The sequence below is a fragment of the Carcharodon carcharias genome, chromosome 4 (genome assembly GCF_017639515.1).
Source record: "Carcharodon carcharias isolate sCarCar2 chromosome 4, sCarCar2.pri, whole genome shotgun sequence".
In the NCBI taxonomy this organism is placed as follows: Eukaryota; Metazoa; Chordata; class Chondrichthyes; order Lamniformes; family Lamnidae; genus Carcharodon; species Carcharodon carcharias.
Window position 1 is genome coordinate 62,398,751 of NC_054470.1, and position 16,370 is coordinate 62,415,120.

The following is a 16,370-nucleotide window of genomic DNA, read 5'->3' on the forward strand; positions in this document are numbered from 1 at the left end:
ATTGGTATAACGATTGCAGACCTCCAATCCTCTGGTACCTGGCCTATATCCAATGAGGATTGGAAAACGATCCTCAGAGCATGCACTATTTCCACCTTGGCTTCCTTCAACAAACTGGGATATAATCCATCCAGCCCTGGTTATTTATCCACCTTCAAGGATGTCAGTCCTTCCAGTACTTCCTCTCATTAGGCTTATTGTTTGGACCAGGGGTTCATTAAAATAGAAAAAACAAATTACTGCAGATCCTGGAAATCTGAAACAAAAACAAAAATAGCTGAAAAAATTCAGCAGATCTGACAGCATCTGTGGAGAGAAAGACAGTTAACGTTTTGAGTCAGTATGACTCTTCCTCAGAACTAAAGAGAAGTAAAAATGTGGTGAAATATATATTGTTTAAGTGGCATGGGACAGGTGAATCTGGATAGAAGGCCAGTGATAGTGGAGGCAAAGGAGAGATTGCAAAAGATGCCATAAACAAAAGGTCGAAGAGATGTTGACGGTGGTGATACTGGCTAAAGGAGGTGCTCATGGTGACATTAAGAATAGAAAGCAGAATGAGCAACTGACAGATGGCCCTAGAGGGGGTGAGGTGGGGGGGAGGGGGACAATGTGGGAGAAAAGATCGAAATAGGCTAAAAGGTGGGGATAAAACAATGAATGGAAATAAATTTTAAAAATGATAATTACAGAAATAGGTGGAAAAAAATATATAAAAATTTAAAACTATGTGAAAAAAGGGGTGAGGATGGAGGAGAAAGTTCATTATCTGAAATGGTTGAACTCAATATTAAGTCTGGAATGCTGTAAAGTGCCTAATCGGAAGATGAGGTGCTGTTCCTCCAGTTTGTGTTGTGCTTCACTGGAACACTGCAGCAGGCCAAGGATGGACATGTGGGCATAACAGCAGGGCGGTGTGTTGAATGGCAAGCGACAGGAAGGTCTGGGTCATGCTCGCAGACAGACCGAAGGTGTTCCGCAAGGTGGTCATCCAGTCTGCGTTTGGTCTCTCCAACGTAGAGGAGACTGCATTGGGAGCGGCGAATGCAGGAGACCAAATTGAGGAGCGCTGCTTCACTTGAAAAGAATGTTTGGGCCCTTGGACAGCAAGGAGGGGGGAAGTAAAAGGGTAGAAGTTGCACCTTCTGCAGTTGCATGGGAAGGTGCCGTGGGAAGGGGTTGAGGTGTAGGGGGTGATGGAGGAGTGGACCAGGGTGTCCCGGTGGTGTTCCTATGGAATGTCGATGGCGGGGGGGAGGGAGGGGTGGGGTGGGGTGAAGGGAAGTGTTTGGTGGTGGCCTCATGCTGGAGTTGGCGGAAACGGTGGAGGATGATCCTTTGAATGCGGAGGCTGGTGGGGTGAAAAATGAGGACCTTGGCCTTCTATCCAGCTTCACCTGTCCCACCCCCCTTAAGCAGTATATAATTCACCACATTTTTACTTCTCTAGTCCTGAAGAAGAGCCATACGGACTCAAAACTTTAACTCTGCCTTTCTCTCCACAGATGCTGTCAGACCTTCTGAGTTTTTCCAGCAATTTTTGTTTTTGTTTCATTGAAACAGAAATTTGTTCAGATCACAAGACAGAAACGGACATCAAATTCTGAACTTTCAGAATTACATAATTTTTCTCTTTATAACTTCAATATGTACAGGTTATGATTATTTTTTAACTAATCCATTAAGGAGGAATATGTCCTGCCCTGTTGACTAAAAAATGGAGGCTGACATGTGGAGGGTCTTCAATGCACAGGCCATGTTACTTGATTGACAAATCAGTCAGGATGTGGGCATCTTGTCTTAGGGCCACTGAAATTACACTTCAGCAAGGCATAAATGAGGCGAGGACCAGGTGGATGCGGGAACTCTGTGTTGCCGGGAAAATGTTTACAGCAGCCATTCCTGCAATAGAAGGTTCGGTTTTGGATGTAGAATCACAGGAGGCCGCCATTTTGTCCATCATGTCTTTGTTGGTTAGAGAAATCCAAAACTTATCACATTGCCCAATACACTACCCATGCATCATATCTTTCTTTGATTCAAATATAACTCATGTTTCTTTTCAAAGATGCACGAGCTTTTGCTTTAACCGCTCACTGTCCTTGCTTGGTTGAGCTCTGACCTAGCTGATCATTGTCAGAGCCTTTCCAATAATGGTTCCTCTTCCAAACTTCTCACTATTTTCTCTGAAGTACCCAAGGATCTATATTTGGCCGTCATCCTTCTCCTCGTCTACATGTTGCCCCATGGTGACACTATTCTAAGACATGGGGCCAGGTTCCACATGTTTGCTGATAACCCCCAGCACTATCTCCCCGCCATCTACAACTGACCCCTTCACTGCCCCTGTTTTATTAGACACCTTGTCTGATATCCAGTCTTGGATGAGCTACAATTTCCTCTGGTTAATCATCAAGAAGGTTGAAGCCATTGTCTTTGGTCTCTCGTTGCAATCTCTTGCCCTGATTATATCCCCTTTCCTGGTTGTTCAAGATTAAACCAGATTATTTACAACCGCTGCACTCTATCTGAGAGGGGGCTGTCCTAACACTATTTTGTCTTGATCACAAAGACTCTCTAGCTTCACCTCTAATACTGTCCATATCTGTTCCTGTCTTACCTCACCTGCTGCTGAAACCTTCTTCCATCCTTTGGACACCTTCAGAATGAATAATTCCAAGGCTCTTCTCACCAGCTACCTACCTTCCATAAACTTCAGCCTATTCAAAAGTCTGCTGCACAATTCTCTTTGACTCACCATTGGCAGCCCCGACTTCAGCTGTCCAGGTGCCATACACTGGAATTCCATCCACAACTCCTTTGCCTCTCCATCCTCACCTTAAAACCAACCTCCTTGACCATGTTTTGCCACCTGTTACAATATCCAAAATTTAACAATGCCTCTTTCCTGGTTAGGCTAAAAATGTACTCATCTAGGAAGCAGACCTACATGCATTTCCAGCTGCTTTAATTTTACCCCAGTGCTTCTTGGGATAGTTAAAATCTTCCAATGTCATTGACTTGTTGTTCTTACAGATAGTGTCTTTGAACTGTCTGCAGATTTCTCCTCTCATCTCCATGTTTGGAGACTAGTAATACACACACAGAATTCCACCATATCTCTATCTTACCTTATCATTAGGGATGCTGCCTTATTGTAACCCCTAGGGCATCCTTACATTCCAGCGCTGTCATGGAATTCTTCCCTAATACTGCTGCCCACTCACCTTTTATCCCTCCATATTTCTTCTAACATTTCTGATTAAAACATTATCAAGTCCACACTCCTTTCAAAACCTAGACTATATCTATTTTACCTTTCCAATCTCCAATTTCACTCTAATTTTGTGTTGAATGATTTTCTGTCATTGCTTGTTTATTACTCAATCCTGACTCTGCTTTTTAAGATCACCGATGCCCTTTTTCCTTGCTTTTTAAAAAAAATATGCTTATCTGTTACTACATCAAACCATCCATTTCCCTTTCGCCTTTGGTAATGTTTTCTCATTGCTTATTGTCTCTAAGCCTTCTACTTCTATTCCAACTGCCTTATTAATCCTGGTATCAACATCTAGGCCAGGATCTTCAAGTCGGTGTGCAGGGGCAGGCCCTGTTCGCTGACGCATAAAATGATGCGCTGGGATATCGGGGGTGTGTCGTTCAGATCTTCAGTTTGGCCGGCGGTTGCCTGCCTGCCGGCTGCACTGTCAAAGGCCTATTAAGGCCATTTAAATATCAATTTAAATAATTAACATAGCTGCCCATCCAACATTAAGGTTGGTGGGCAGGCGAAGAGCCCAGGCAGCCTTTGTATATATCATGAAACCTCATCCACGGGCGGGATGAGGTTTCAGGAAGGTTTTTAAACTTCAATAAAAATTTTAAATAAAACTTACAGACATGTCCCAGCTCATGTGACACTGTCACAGGAGGGGACATGTCTTAAATTTTTTTTTCCTTTATTTAAATTTTTTAAAATCAAACTAGTCATTTAGCATGCGCAAAAGAGCACAGGCCCCGATTCAGCCTACTCCTCTACCTGCACAGGGGGCGCTCACCGCTTCTGGGTGTGTGTCATGTTGGGCAGGCCATAATTGGCCCGCCCATGTAAAATGGTGGCGTGCAGCCAATCGCTGCCGCAATCGGCTGCGTGCCCGCCCGCGCCCGCTCCCGCCCAACTCTCCCGACGGGGAGAGAATTCTCCCTCTAGTCTCTTGCCTAGACTTTCTCTAAGCCCTAATTTATTAACTTAAATCCTCTCCACTACCCTATTTATTCTGCCATTGGGTTTTGCTGCAATTTCAACTGCAATGAAAGTGTAGCTATCCTGTGTTTCAGAACAAACCCCAACTTTTTTGCATTTGATGTTGTATTCAAGAGCAATTTTCCTTATGTTTTAATCATAAATGACCATTTTCCCTGCATAAATTTGCTTGGTCTCAGCATTCACATATTATACTAACCTCATAATTTTCCACTTCACCGTCCTCAACATCCAATTCCAAACTAAAAGCTGGTCCCACAGTAGGTGGTACTGGAAGCATTGATCTGCACAGAAAAATATCAGGCCATTAGTTTAAAATGATTTTTATAAAGGTTCCCTTTTATATCTATGCAGATTACAAAAACAATTGCAGGTTTTATAACATTTATGCTTATAACATTTAATGTTAGAATATGTGCGCCGTGAATAATCTACTAAAACATTTTAAACTTTACCACAAAAAGGACTTGGTGGCTCAATGCATTAAGCACACAAATCTTTATTTGACATACGTGGATTGTATCCAGCCCAGACCAAAATAATAAATGCTGGTTTTAAGGTTAAGGTATGCAGTAAGTTCAATTGGTCTCAACCCACACTGGGTAGAGTAGCATTATGGTTAGGGTATTGAAATAGCGATCCAGAAGATCGAGAGTTCAAATCTTTAGATTAGTTCAGCTTGATGAAACTTATTGGGGAAAATCAGGGGCACAAGGTTAAACTATGCAAGAGTAGGAAAAGACTAGAAGTTAGTCGATTTTACTTTTCCCAGAGAGTAGTGAGCCTCAGAACTACAATGTCGGTTAGTGCAGTATGCTGCATCTCTGCATGTTTTCTGGAGGGAGCTGGACTGATTCATAACTGGCCTGAGATCGCATCATATAGAAGGCAATTGGTTGTACACATAACACATATTGATACATGGACCATAGATTTGGTCATTTGTAGATTGCTATCATTGTGGTTTGCTAATTTTCATCAGACAAACCTGGCCCACACGTAGCTTTAGTCCTCCATACACAGTTAACTCTCAATATCTTCCAAGACAGCTTTGTACAACCGTACAAACAACTGCTGAACATTCACCATCGCCACCTCCACAACTGAGGCTGGATAATAAATGTGGCTTTGCCCAGAAGCAGAAAACAAAATGCACCCGTTCACAGTGAACACATGACTGTGGGCACAGAATTATGGTACCACATGGTAATCGGAACCACAAAAGCCACAAGGATGACTGGTGTGGGAAATAGATTGTTACAGCAATGCAGCAGTGTTCTTTTGAACTGAGAGTTAAGATACACTGTTGAGAAAGAGTAGAAGGAGTTTTGCTCTGCTTTAAATATTTACAATACTTAACCTTGACCAGAGTTTGACAGTCTGTGCCAAAGTGGTAAAATTTCCATTTCCAGTACTCACAATATTCATATAGAGATTCACAAAATTCACCAAAAGAAACGAATATAATCTAAAATTGTAAATAATTCTGACTTTTATAATATAAGAAGGTTTAGTTCTGCTTTGTGCAACCACAAGAACTGTGGTAAAGGTGTACGAGCCAGGAGAGAGAGCACTGCTTTTATTCCATCTGTCTTGTCTGGATTCAAACCCAGTTCCTGAGATCAAAGCTGTGGTTGCTTTTTGGATTGCTTTGTTGCTGATCTTTTTGCAATTATAATTTCAAATTATATTTCATGGAGACATTTCTGACTATATTTTAGGATTTACATCACAGACTTACCTTCACTAGTCCTACTCATCACAGAATTCCAATATTTCCTTTGTTCTCGAGTGCTTTAGAGGCACTTAGGCCTGACTTAGGATACAGTGTCCTGTTTTAGTCTGCATGGTTGGTAAAATTGATGCTTCAGGAATAAGTTTAGGGATGGGCCACAAGAATGATTCCCATTTTAAAACTTAATAAACTTAATAAACTTAAAGAGCTGGGTCTGTATACTTTAAAGAAGCATTGAGAGCAGGGAAATTTGATTGAGGTGTTTAAAATAATGAAAGGCTACATTCATATAAATAGACTATTTCATTTAAACAAGATACGGAGGACCAGGGTTCATTCATAGTTATGCAAGGTTAGGATTAGTCAGGTGATTCTTCTATAGACCTATGGAACAAGTTGCTGGATCTACAGATTTGCTGTACGCCTTCAAAAAGCCTGATCAGTTCCTGGCTAGGATAAAGATCAAAGTGTACAAAATGTAGGCAAAATATTACCTAATATAAATCATGACCAATGTTGTTTCATGGACCTGTTTATGATGGCCTTAGGGAGTTGGAGAGGAATTTTCCAGATTTTGTTCTCCCTAGACCAGCCTTAGGATTTTACAGGATTTTTTCATCTCTCCGAGGAGATTACAAAGGATTAGGGATCAAGATGCTAAAGGCAATATGACTGTGTGGACCAGTGGGTCTGTCTGTCCATCATTTTTGTTCGCATTCAGACGAATCTTACATTGCCACTAAGAATTATTGCATATCGTCTGCTTATGATATTCAAACTTGTGGCATAAACATCAGCAATTTAGTCACTCCTCTCTTTGTGCTGGCTTCTCTTCCCCCTCCTGCACTGCAAATCATTGGTGTTCCTCAAGGATCTATTCTTGGCCCCCTTCTCATCTACATTCTGTGCCTCAGCGACATTGTCCAAAATCAGTGTCAGTTTCCATGCTCAGCTCTACCTCACCACCAACTCTCTTGACTCCTCCACTGTATCCAAATTGTCAAAATGCTTGTCTGATATCCAGTACTGGATGAGTAGAAAATTCCTCCAACTAAATATTGGGAAAACTGAAGTGAATTTCTTTGGTCTACACACAAACTCCAACCCTCAGCGACCAACTCCATTCTCCCTGGCAACTATCCAAAGCTGAACCAGACTGTTGGCAACCTTAGTACTTGGTGTCATAGTTGACCTCTGAGATGAGCTTCAATCACAAATCTACACCATCATTTAAATCACCTATCATCACCCCTCTTGCCTAACTCTTTACCCGACTTAGCTCCCTGCTGCTGAAACCCACATTCATATCTTTGCTCCCTCCAAGTGAGACTATTTCAAAGTACTCTGGCAGGCCTCTCATCTTGTACCCTCTAAACTTGAAGTTAATTAAAATTCTGCTTCTCATGTCCTAGCCCACGCCTATCACTCCTGTGCTTGTTGGCATCCGGCTAAGCAACATCTTGATTTCAAAACTTTTATCCTCATTTTTAAATCCCTCCATGGCCTCATACCTCCATTTCCCCAATTTCTTCAGCCCCACAATCCTCCACTCTAACTCTGACCTCTTGAGTATCCCCAATTTTAATCACTCCATCATTGGCTTTCAGCCATCAAGGTCCGAACCTTTCCACCTCTCTTTCCTCACTTCTCTCCTTTAATTCAATCCTTAAAACCTATTTCTTTCTCACCCCTAATATTGTCTTGAGTGGCACAATGTTAAATTTTGTTTGATCATGCTATGCTAAGTGCACGGTATAAGTAGAAGTTATTATTGTTTTGTAGTAATGACGTCAATGAAGATGGAAGTTCTCTAGCCCTAGTGATTTATTTACTTTTTGCTGAGATCACTTGAGGACATGTACTTTAAAAAAATGTAAAGAACCATTCTTGCTGGCCCACTGTGCTCACATTGTGCACTGAATCACGGTACATGCAATCACAGGATATGTCACTTTCTAGGAATTACAGCCAGAGGATGGCTAACTTAGAAATCACCAAAGGCTTGCTTGGGAAGTAAACTGTTAACAGAAAAAATACATGCTGATGCTGGCAGTCAGCAAACTTGGTCACAATGATGTTATATAAGGGAGCATAATATTCTGCAAACTTTGCACTTTTATGTATACTATTCCCTCCCGCATCCTATAGTAAAATATACTCATTGTGGCATTTTAGATGCTTCAAAAGGGGTCAATCCAAAAATGGATCCTGAGCCAAAGCAGATATTAGGAGGGGTGACCAAAAGCTTCATTAAAGATGGATTTCAAGCAGGAAATTAAAGGAGGAGGAGGAAGTGGAAGTGGAGGGATATGGGGAGGGAATCCATTTATAGTGAAGGAATTTCAGATATTTAAAATGCAGACTTAATGAACTTTAGCGGGGTCATCTAATAACCAAAAAGACAAAGGGCGGAATTTTCCATGCCCACTGGCATCGGGTGTTATGGCGGGTGTGAGCGGACAATATGGCGGGAAGCCCAAAAATTGGTTTCACGATGTCATGAAACCTGTCTGCAATCGTCCACTCTGCCTGTCAATGGTGGGAAATTCATTGTAATACACTTGCATGTCAATAGCCCAGCTTGCCAGAATCATCCCCCCTATGCTGGATCATTTGAGCACGTCAGCACAATTGCATGTCGACATGTTTCACAACAACATTTATAAGACGTGCACCTGGCGAGCTTCACTTTGCGGGGAACTTGAAGGTGAGTGCACAGTAACGTTGCGCAGTGCACACAAGAGTTGCCTGTTGGATCTCAAGATTGAGGTGCAGCACATGCAGACAAGAGCACAGGCAAGTCGCATTTTCCTGGTGGCTGATAGTGCAGTGCTGGGGCAAGGGCTGCAATGTGGCTGAAGCGAGTTGAAGGAGGGGGCAAGGGCTGCATAGCGGCTGATGGTAGTGCATAAGCAGGTGAGGGGAGCTATAGATTATCTGCCCACTCGAGCAATTCAGAGACTTGAAAGTGCCAACAAATGCTCTACAGCTTTTCACTCCTCAGGTACAGACTGCAAACTAATAGGTAGACTGCAGAACAATTTGGGCAACTGTACAGCTTGCCCAATCTCCTCATGAAAGCTATCCATGGAGCAGTCACTGGTGGAGGTGCTCACAGCCCTTTGCAATGTCATCATTCAGGTTTGGACCAGTCTCCCTCATGGTTCAAGCTAACAGTGCAGCTTTGCAGTGCATATTAGGAGAATGCCTGCGCCTGAGCTGAGAGCTCAGCATGCAGTCCAGTGGCGAAGCTTCCACCAATCGTTCAGGTGGAGTGGGGCCGAGCTGGGTGGGGTTTCGGGCAGCCATGCAGTGCACTAAATTTTGGCCACCCAAGTGGTGGCCAGCGCTCTTTGGGATGCGTTAAATGGCCTTCAGACTTAACCAAGAGAAGTTTTTAGCACACCCAAGCTAACCTACGTTTCTCTCTCTTTCATCCTGCAGGGGGAGTACGTCAGGAGCATGAAGCCTTGGTGACCTAGCTGTATGCTTCATGGCTTACTGAGAGTGGAGATGAAAGAGAAGAGAATGCTGGAGGTGCCTGGCTGGGCTAAGGAAGGAGCAATACCCTCAGGAAGAAGGGGTAGCTGGGGCTCCGTGCATGTCGCCAAGGAGCCACAGCGAGCCCTCACTGGTCGACACCTAGCTAGACCCTGGGTCTACAGACAACGCTTGTCATTCCTGCAGATGATCGAGAGCCAGTGTCGCCGAAGACTGCGCATGTCCAGGGAACTGGTCGGTCACATCTGCCATCTGCTGCAGGATTTGGTGCCGTGGGGACATGGAGTGGCTGTGAAAGTGACCTCGGTGCTCAATTTTTACGCCAGTGGCTCCCTTCACGGTTCTACAAGTGACCTCTATGGGATATTGCAAGCTTCCACTCATAAATGCATCCAGGAGGTCACGGACGCCATCTTCATGAAGGCACACGATATTGTGCATTTCGCACTGGATCAAGAAAACCAGGATGCAAAAGTGCTGGTTTTGCCCAGATCTCAGGTTTTCCACAGGTGCAGAGTGCCAACGACTGCACTCACGTGGCACTCAGATTTCTGTGGAAACAAGCAGTCAACTACCTCAACTGCAAGGGCTTCCACTCGCTGAATCGACCACCACAAGCGCATCCTAAAGTCTGCGCATGGTTCCCAGGGAGTGTCCACGATTTCTACGTTCTTAATAGGTCTTAGATCCCTGGGAAAACTTTTTAACTTCTGATCAATGGCATCCTTTGTGAGCTGAAACCTTCAGCACCACACTGTCACTGGACACAGATGCTGATGGGATGTGGGGGGTGGGGGTGGGGGGGTCAGCCGCACCTCAAAGGTATTGGGAGCACACAGAGATAGAAAGACAGAACCCTGTGCCACTGGCCCAGGACATTCCAGCAGCATTGATAAGCCCCAGTGAGGTGCAGGTATGACTGATGTGACCAGTGACAGTGAAGGCGCACCATTAGTATGCTGGGAAGGTTACACAAAGCACAGGGATGAGGCCATAGACTGAGACACCTGCCTTCATCTTGTGCAGGGGCCAGCCAAGGTTTCACATTATGAGCGACATGAACACTGCTCATCAGAACAAGGAGCCATAGGAGACATTCTTGGGAGCTTATTAACAAAGTGAAAATTATGTACATGTGATTAACACCTGTGCCCAGGCCGTGCAACTACATCATCTTAACAGCTTGGCCTAAATAGCCAAGTGGTTATGGTACTGGGTTTGTAACCCCAAGAACAAGAGTTCAAATCTCACAATGGCAAACTATGAAACAACGTAACTTCATCTGAATAGGAACAGATGGAAACGTGTTTGTACTCGAAAGAGTTACATCATCTTAACTTTCCTAACCCTGCCGCTACGTCTTGGTGCTCCACCAACATCCACAGCAGAGGTGGAGGCAGCCTGTTGACTGCTACACCCTGTCTGTGATGACCTTGATGGACATTGTTTGAAGGGCCCCAGCCTGCTTTCAGGGACCTGCTGTGTGGCAGTGGTACCCTCTTTGGCCTGTGGAGCTGGAGCTGCTGGAATCACGGGAAGATGGGACACTCCCGAAGTCGCCTGGGTGGATACCCACTGATCCTCCTCCTTATGGGTGCCCGAGGGCCCCTGGCTGACTCCTTGAAGAGAAGGGGAAGCTGGAGTGAGATTGAGCTGCCCTGCATCCCTTTCGCCTCTACACTGTTGGAGGCCAACTATGGTTTCAGTGATGGAGTTCAGCCCATGCAGCAGTGGAGGACCAATGGCCTGATCCAAGGTCTCCATCGTAGCTTCCATCCTAACAGTGCTGACCTCGGTGCGTTGGCATCCTGGCACTATCACCTCAGGCAGACGGACTCCTCCATCATACCTTGCAATGTGAGAAGGACATCCCTTCCTGATGGTCCCGAGTTTGCCTTTGCAGGTCCAGAAAGTGAGCTATGACCGAGTCCAGAGGCTTGTCATCTGACTTGGACTCAGCAGATTTCTGGTCTCTAGCTTTCCTCCGAGTGCCGGAAACCTGGGAAGTCCCTGCCACCACCTGCTGTGGATCAGACAGTGCGATGTGCTCACCAAATTGTGACCCCGAGGCTTCTGTAAAGCTTGGTCCTACTGAGGTGTGTCCCTGCATTGGCGGAGGCTGTGGGTGAATGCTGTGACAGATCTTCAATTAGGGCATCAGTAGATTCTTCTTCTGAGGTGTCTTTGGGGCTTGAGTCGAGGATCTGTGTTGTGGACTCCCTCGGCCGTTTCCCAGATGTGCCTGCAAAAGTAAGGAGAGATAATTAGTGCATGGCACTGGCCTGTGAAACAGGACACATCACTCACAGCTTTGTTGTCTGATGGATGTTGCACTGCTAGATCCTCACTTGGTACAACACCGCCAACCTCACCATCAGCATAGGAATGGTCCAGATCTTCGCTGGTCAGCTGTATGACTCTACTTTCAAAGTTTATGACGACCATGATATTCCACCAGTCTGTGACCTCTCCCTCTTGTGTGCCAGCTCGTCCCGCATGAAAACAGATGGAGAGAATGTAAGCAGGACACCTGCCAGGCCAGATGATAAGTATACCTGGCATGTATGAATGGGGAATGGGATGAGGACAGTGAAAGTGAGAGAGTGAATGTTGAGGTCCCTTGAACTGGCAGTGAATGAGATCTCTGTGGATGTGTGATGGATTTGAGAATGAGAAAAGTAACTTACCCTGGCGAAACGGATGAGATTATTCATCCTCTTTCGGCACTGGGTGGCTGTCCTCTTTTGCAGCTGGATTGGTGATGTTGTTGCTTCTCCTGCGGTGTGAGTCAGGGCACAGGACACCATGGCGGGCCTCAACGGCGTCCAAAAATTATTCAAGGGTCACATCACTGAATGGCGGGGGGGGGGGGGCCTGCAATCTTTTTGCCTTTTTGTCTTCTGTGCAGCAGTCCTGGGTTGGAAGCACTGAGAGGTGTGTGCTTAGCTGCACTTTAAATATGGTGCCCGGCATGAGGAAGCGGTGAGATGGCGGTATGGTGGGTGAATGAGAAGTCGTCTGCCAACGACCTGGCGTGTTTGCCAGGAATGCATGATTAACGAGGGGTTTGGATGATATGGCATGCAAAACCGCCATTGCGGCCAGCAGATAAAAATTCTTTTTCCCGCCTGCTACCGCATTTAACGCAAATCTGGGATGATTCCGCCCAGAAATTACAGAATAAGAAATGTAACGTTAAGCTTCTTTGAGACATTAACTGAAGTAAGAGGATACTCCTGTAGTAACTGCAGTACAATGCTATACCATTACAATATGTTTCTTATGGTGACGTATTTGGTTAAGTCTCAACTTCTATTGCATTACATACTTCCAAGTGGCACACGATTCAGGATAATCTTGATAAGAATTTATATAAATCATTTTAATCTTCATTTATATTTAAACAATCAGTTGTCCTAAAAATCTGAATACAACTGTCATATTGCTGTTTGCTTTGACCTTCTTCACAATCTTGACGAACCAAAACACAAAAGCTAAACTAAAAAAGCACTTCAGAAATGTTAAGATACTTGAGCAAAATAGTTGCCCAATGGTTTGTACTTTTTCCCCAACCAATCCAGTATTTAAAGTCTTAAACTTATAAACAAAACTCCAAGTCAAGGCATTTCTTCTGTTGAGTTTTCAGCCTTACATGGTATATTTACCATTTATCAAAAAAGGGTACAATTATATCAAAATTGCATGACATAAAATTGATCTCCTGCAAAATGCAGGGAATGTGAGGTGAATGCCCATCTGAAAAGAAAGCCTCTCAGGTTAATAAACACTTAAAAAGGGTAAAAGGTCCCAGGCTGGCAGCCAAGGAATATAGACTGAAAGCCTGAGTTTGATTCCAATATGTGCTTAGTGTGAAAAATGGATGTGATTTTAAAAATATATATTTTTGGGGAATATTGTGTTATTCTGTGAAGAAGGCTGTGTGTGAGTGATGTAGTTCAGCTGGACAGGGATTAAAAGGAGACAGGTTGTCGGAGGAGTTTAAAACATGAAAAGAATAGTGATGTTAGGTTTGAGGTACAAGTAAATAGGTTGGATCTAACATTTGCCTTTTTAGATAAGTTAAGAACTTGTTTGAATATCGAAGGGAAGTCAGAAGTGATAAGAAACATGTTTGCATCTTGCAGGAGAAGGGATATATTTTATTGACCCGAAAGCAAAGACAAAATGGATACACGAAAGACTTTATATTTGGAAGGATTTGAATTTCAAAGAGGTGCAAGAACAATGGAACCTGAGATGAAAGGGGGGGGAGAAAATGTATTTTAGAGTTTCTCGGAACTGCAGCTGAGAGATGTAGCAGCTGGAGCTCTAGGCTGAGAGAAGAGGCAGTTTGAATCAGCCATCTAATTAAGCCAGAAAAGTTTTGGGCTGCAATAAGCAGTCTGTTCTAAATTCTTGGATTTCCATGGCAGAGTGGAAGAGAGTTAGAAGTCATGTGGCATGCCTTTATTGAAGCTACAGCAGTTTGCCTTGCGTAATATTACTGGATTTTTATAGTTAAACATCTATAAGAGAGTGTTGCCTGGAAGGTGTTGACTTGTGGATCTGACCAATTAGAGAGTCTTTTTTGGGGAATGTTTTGTAAGACTAATTTTAACTGTAATCTTGTGTGCTTAAATTTTCTTTTACTCTTGTTCATAAAACTTTTACTTTTAATTTTTAAAATCCCAAAAGTGTTACAGGACTGCTTGCTGCTGAGATCAGCACGTCGTCTTCTCGTTTTCAGAATACCAAAAGAAAAGGGTATGGGCTGTAAGCCAAGTTTCCCTCTGGGATTTGGTTTGCGCAGCAATTAACATCAGCTGTGGTCATATCAAATTTGGGGGCTCTTTGCGGGGTTTTTAAAATTCCTTGATTGGGTTGGAGTTTGTGAATCTAAAAAATACAAGTGCAAGAAGAATCCTGGACTCAGGAGTTTTGTGTTGAGGGGTTTTAAAGTGGTTGGACTGTGAAATGGCTTTGGCAATTGCTATGACTTTTCTGGGAGTGGGAAATGTGACTGCAGAGTATTTGAAATCTCTGACTAAAACTCAGTTGAGAGAGTTAGCAGAGGAAGTGCAGATAGTGATAAAAGCGGAATTTTGTAAGGTTGATATGCTTAAAGTACTTACCCTCATTTAAAGTTGGAGGAAGGGATACCTGAATCTACTGTCACACAGCTGGAGGTAGTAAGACTTCGGTAGCAAATGAAGAAGCTTGAACTTGAACAAGAAATTGAATTTTAAAAAATTGAATTGGAAGAAAAAGAAAAATGAGAAAAAAACTCGAGTTCGAAAGGACAGACTAAAGAAGTAGAAATTTAAAAAAGCTTCAATGGGAAAAGGAAAGAGAAAATTACAAGAGGTAGAAACACGAAAGCTTGAACTTCAACTTCAGAGAGAGAAGTTAACAATTGAGGAGAGAGGGAACGAGATAGAGCTACAGAGAGAGAAAGAAGCTAGACAGTGTGAATTGTCTAAAGTGAAACTTAGAGTAAAGGAGGAAAGGAGAGAGTGATTCAGATGGTGCCTCTGATTCCTTTGAGGAATTTGATTTAACAAGGAATCTTCAGTTAGTGTCTAAATTTAGAGGATGGAGTTGAAAAATATTTCAGCTCATTTGAAAAGATAGCTATAAATTGAATTGGCCAAGAAGTGCTTGGACTATAGTGTTTTGTCAGGTACAGAAATGAATGTATAGTATGCAAGCTTATCAGAGGAATGGTCTGCAGATTACGAGATAGAAGGCAATATTAAATGCTTATGAGCTTGTCACTGAAGCTTATCAGCTGAAGTTTAGAATTTTAAGGAAAAGACTTCATCAGACATTTGTGGAGTTTGCAAAAGGGAAAGAAATTATCGGGGGGGGGGGGGGGGTCAATGGTTTAGGACATTAAAATTAGATAAGACTTTTGAAAATGTAAGTGAGGTTATGACTATGGAAGAATTTAGAAATAGCATTCCAGTAAACATCAAGACATATTTAGATGAAAGACAAAGTAAAGAGATTAGGGAAACTGCAGTTTTAGCCGATACATATGATATTTCAGTTAAGCGTAGGAAAGGGTCATTTGGAAATCAGCAAGGAGGTTGGAGATTTAGAAAACCTAGTGATGGTAGAAATGTTAGTAATAAGGATCAAGCTGTAGGACGCCAGTCTATTAAAGATGAAAAGGTGGAAAGTAGAGTTGAAGGAAGTTAACTGATATGTTACCATTGTAACAAGGCTGGACATACAAGATCAAGTTGTTGGAGGTTAAACAGGAGCCAAGATAAACCAGTGGTTTTTGTACAGGTGGAGCAGGAAGAAATCAGCAGTAGCTAGAGAAGTGGGAATGTGTTCACAACCTACCCAAGGGAGTTCTGAAGGGCAGGTTACAGAGATGTTTAAAGATTTTATGTGCGAAGGGAAAATATATCCAGGTGTACAGGGAACCGCAGGAAAGGATGTCAAAATTTTAAGGGATACGGGGCTAGCTAGTCCTCGATGTAATGGAATAGTGCTATCTGTTGTCCAAAAGGGTTATTGCAGGAAAAAGTACTAATTCAGGGAATTCATGGCGGGGTAAAACCTATTTCACTGTGTCAAGTAAATTTAAAAAGTGATTTGAAAACAGGAGGGGTGATTGTTGGGGTAATAGAGAAATTCCCCATTGCAGGGGTTCAATTTATTCTAGGGAATGATTTAGCTGGATCACAGATATTGACTATGCCTACTGTAGTAGAGCAGCCTGTTGAAACAGTCAACAGAGGTTTTACAGAACGAGCATCTTGGAGTGTTTTGGATTGAGTGGTGACAGGATCACGAAAGCACATGTTTAAACAGGAAGAGGGAGAGTCTAAAATTTAGGGAGAAGATGCTGATATTCAG

General features: G+C 43.2%; 1 protein-coding gene across 3 annotated transcripts in view; it reads right to left on the reverse strand.

The window, feature by feature from the left end:
• Nucleotides 1-16,370, reverse strand: part of LOC121277054 (E3 ubiquitin-protein ligase RNF38) — a 232,357-nt gene that overhangs the window by 11,793 nt on the left and 204,194 nt on the right. For all 3 annotated transcript variants that reach the window (XM_041185980.1, XM_041185983.1, XM_041185981.1), the window contains one exon: nucleotides 4,464-4,548. In XM_041185980.1, coding sequence (XP_041041914.1) covers nucleotides 4,464-4,548 — 85 coding nt within the window. The remainder of the gene's footprint in view (nucleotides 1-4,463; nucleotides 4,549-16,370) is intronic.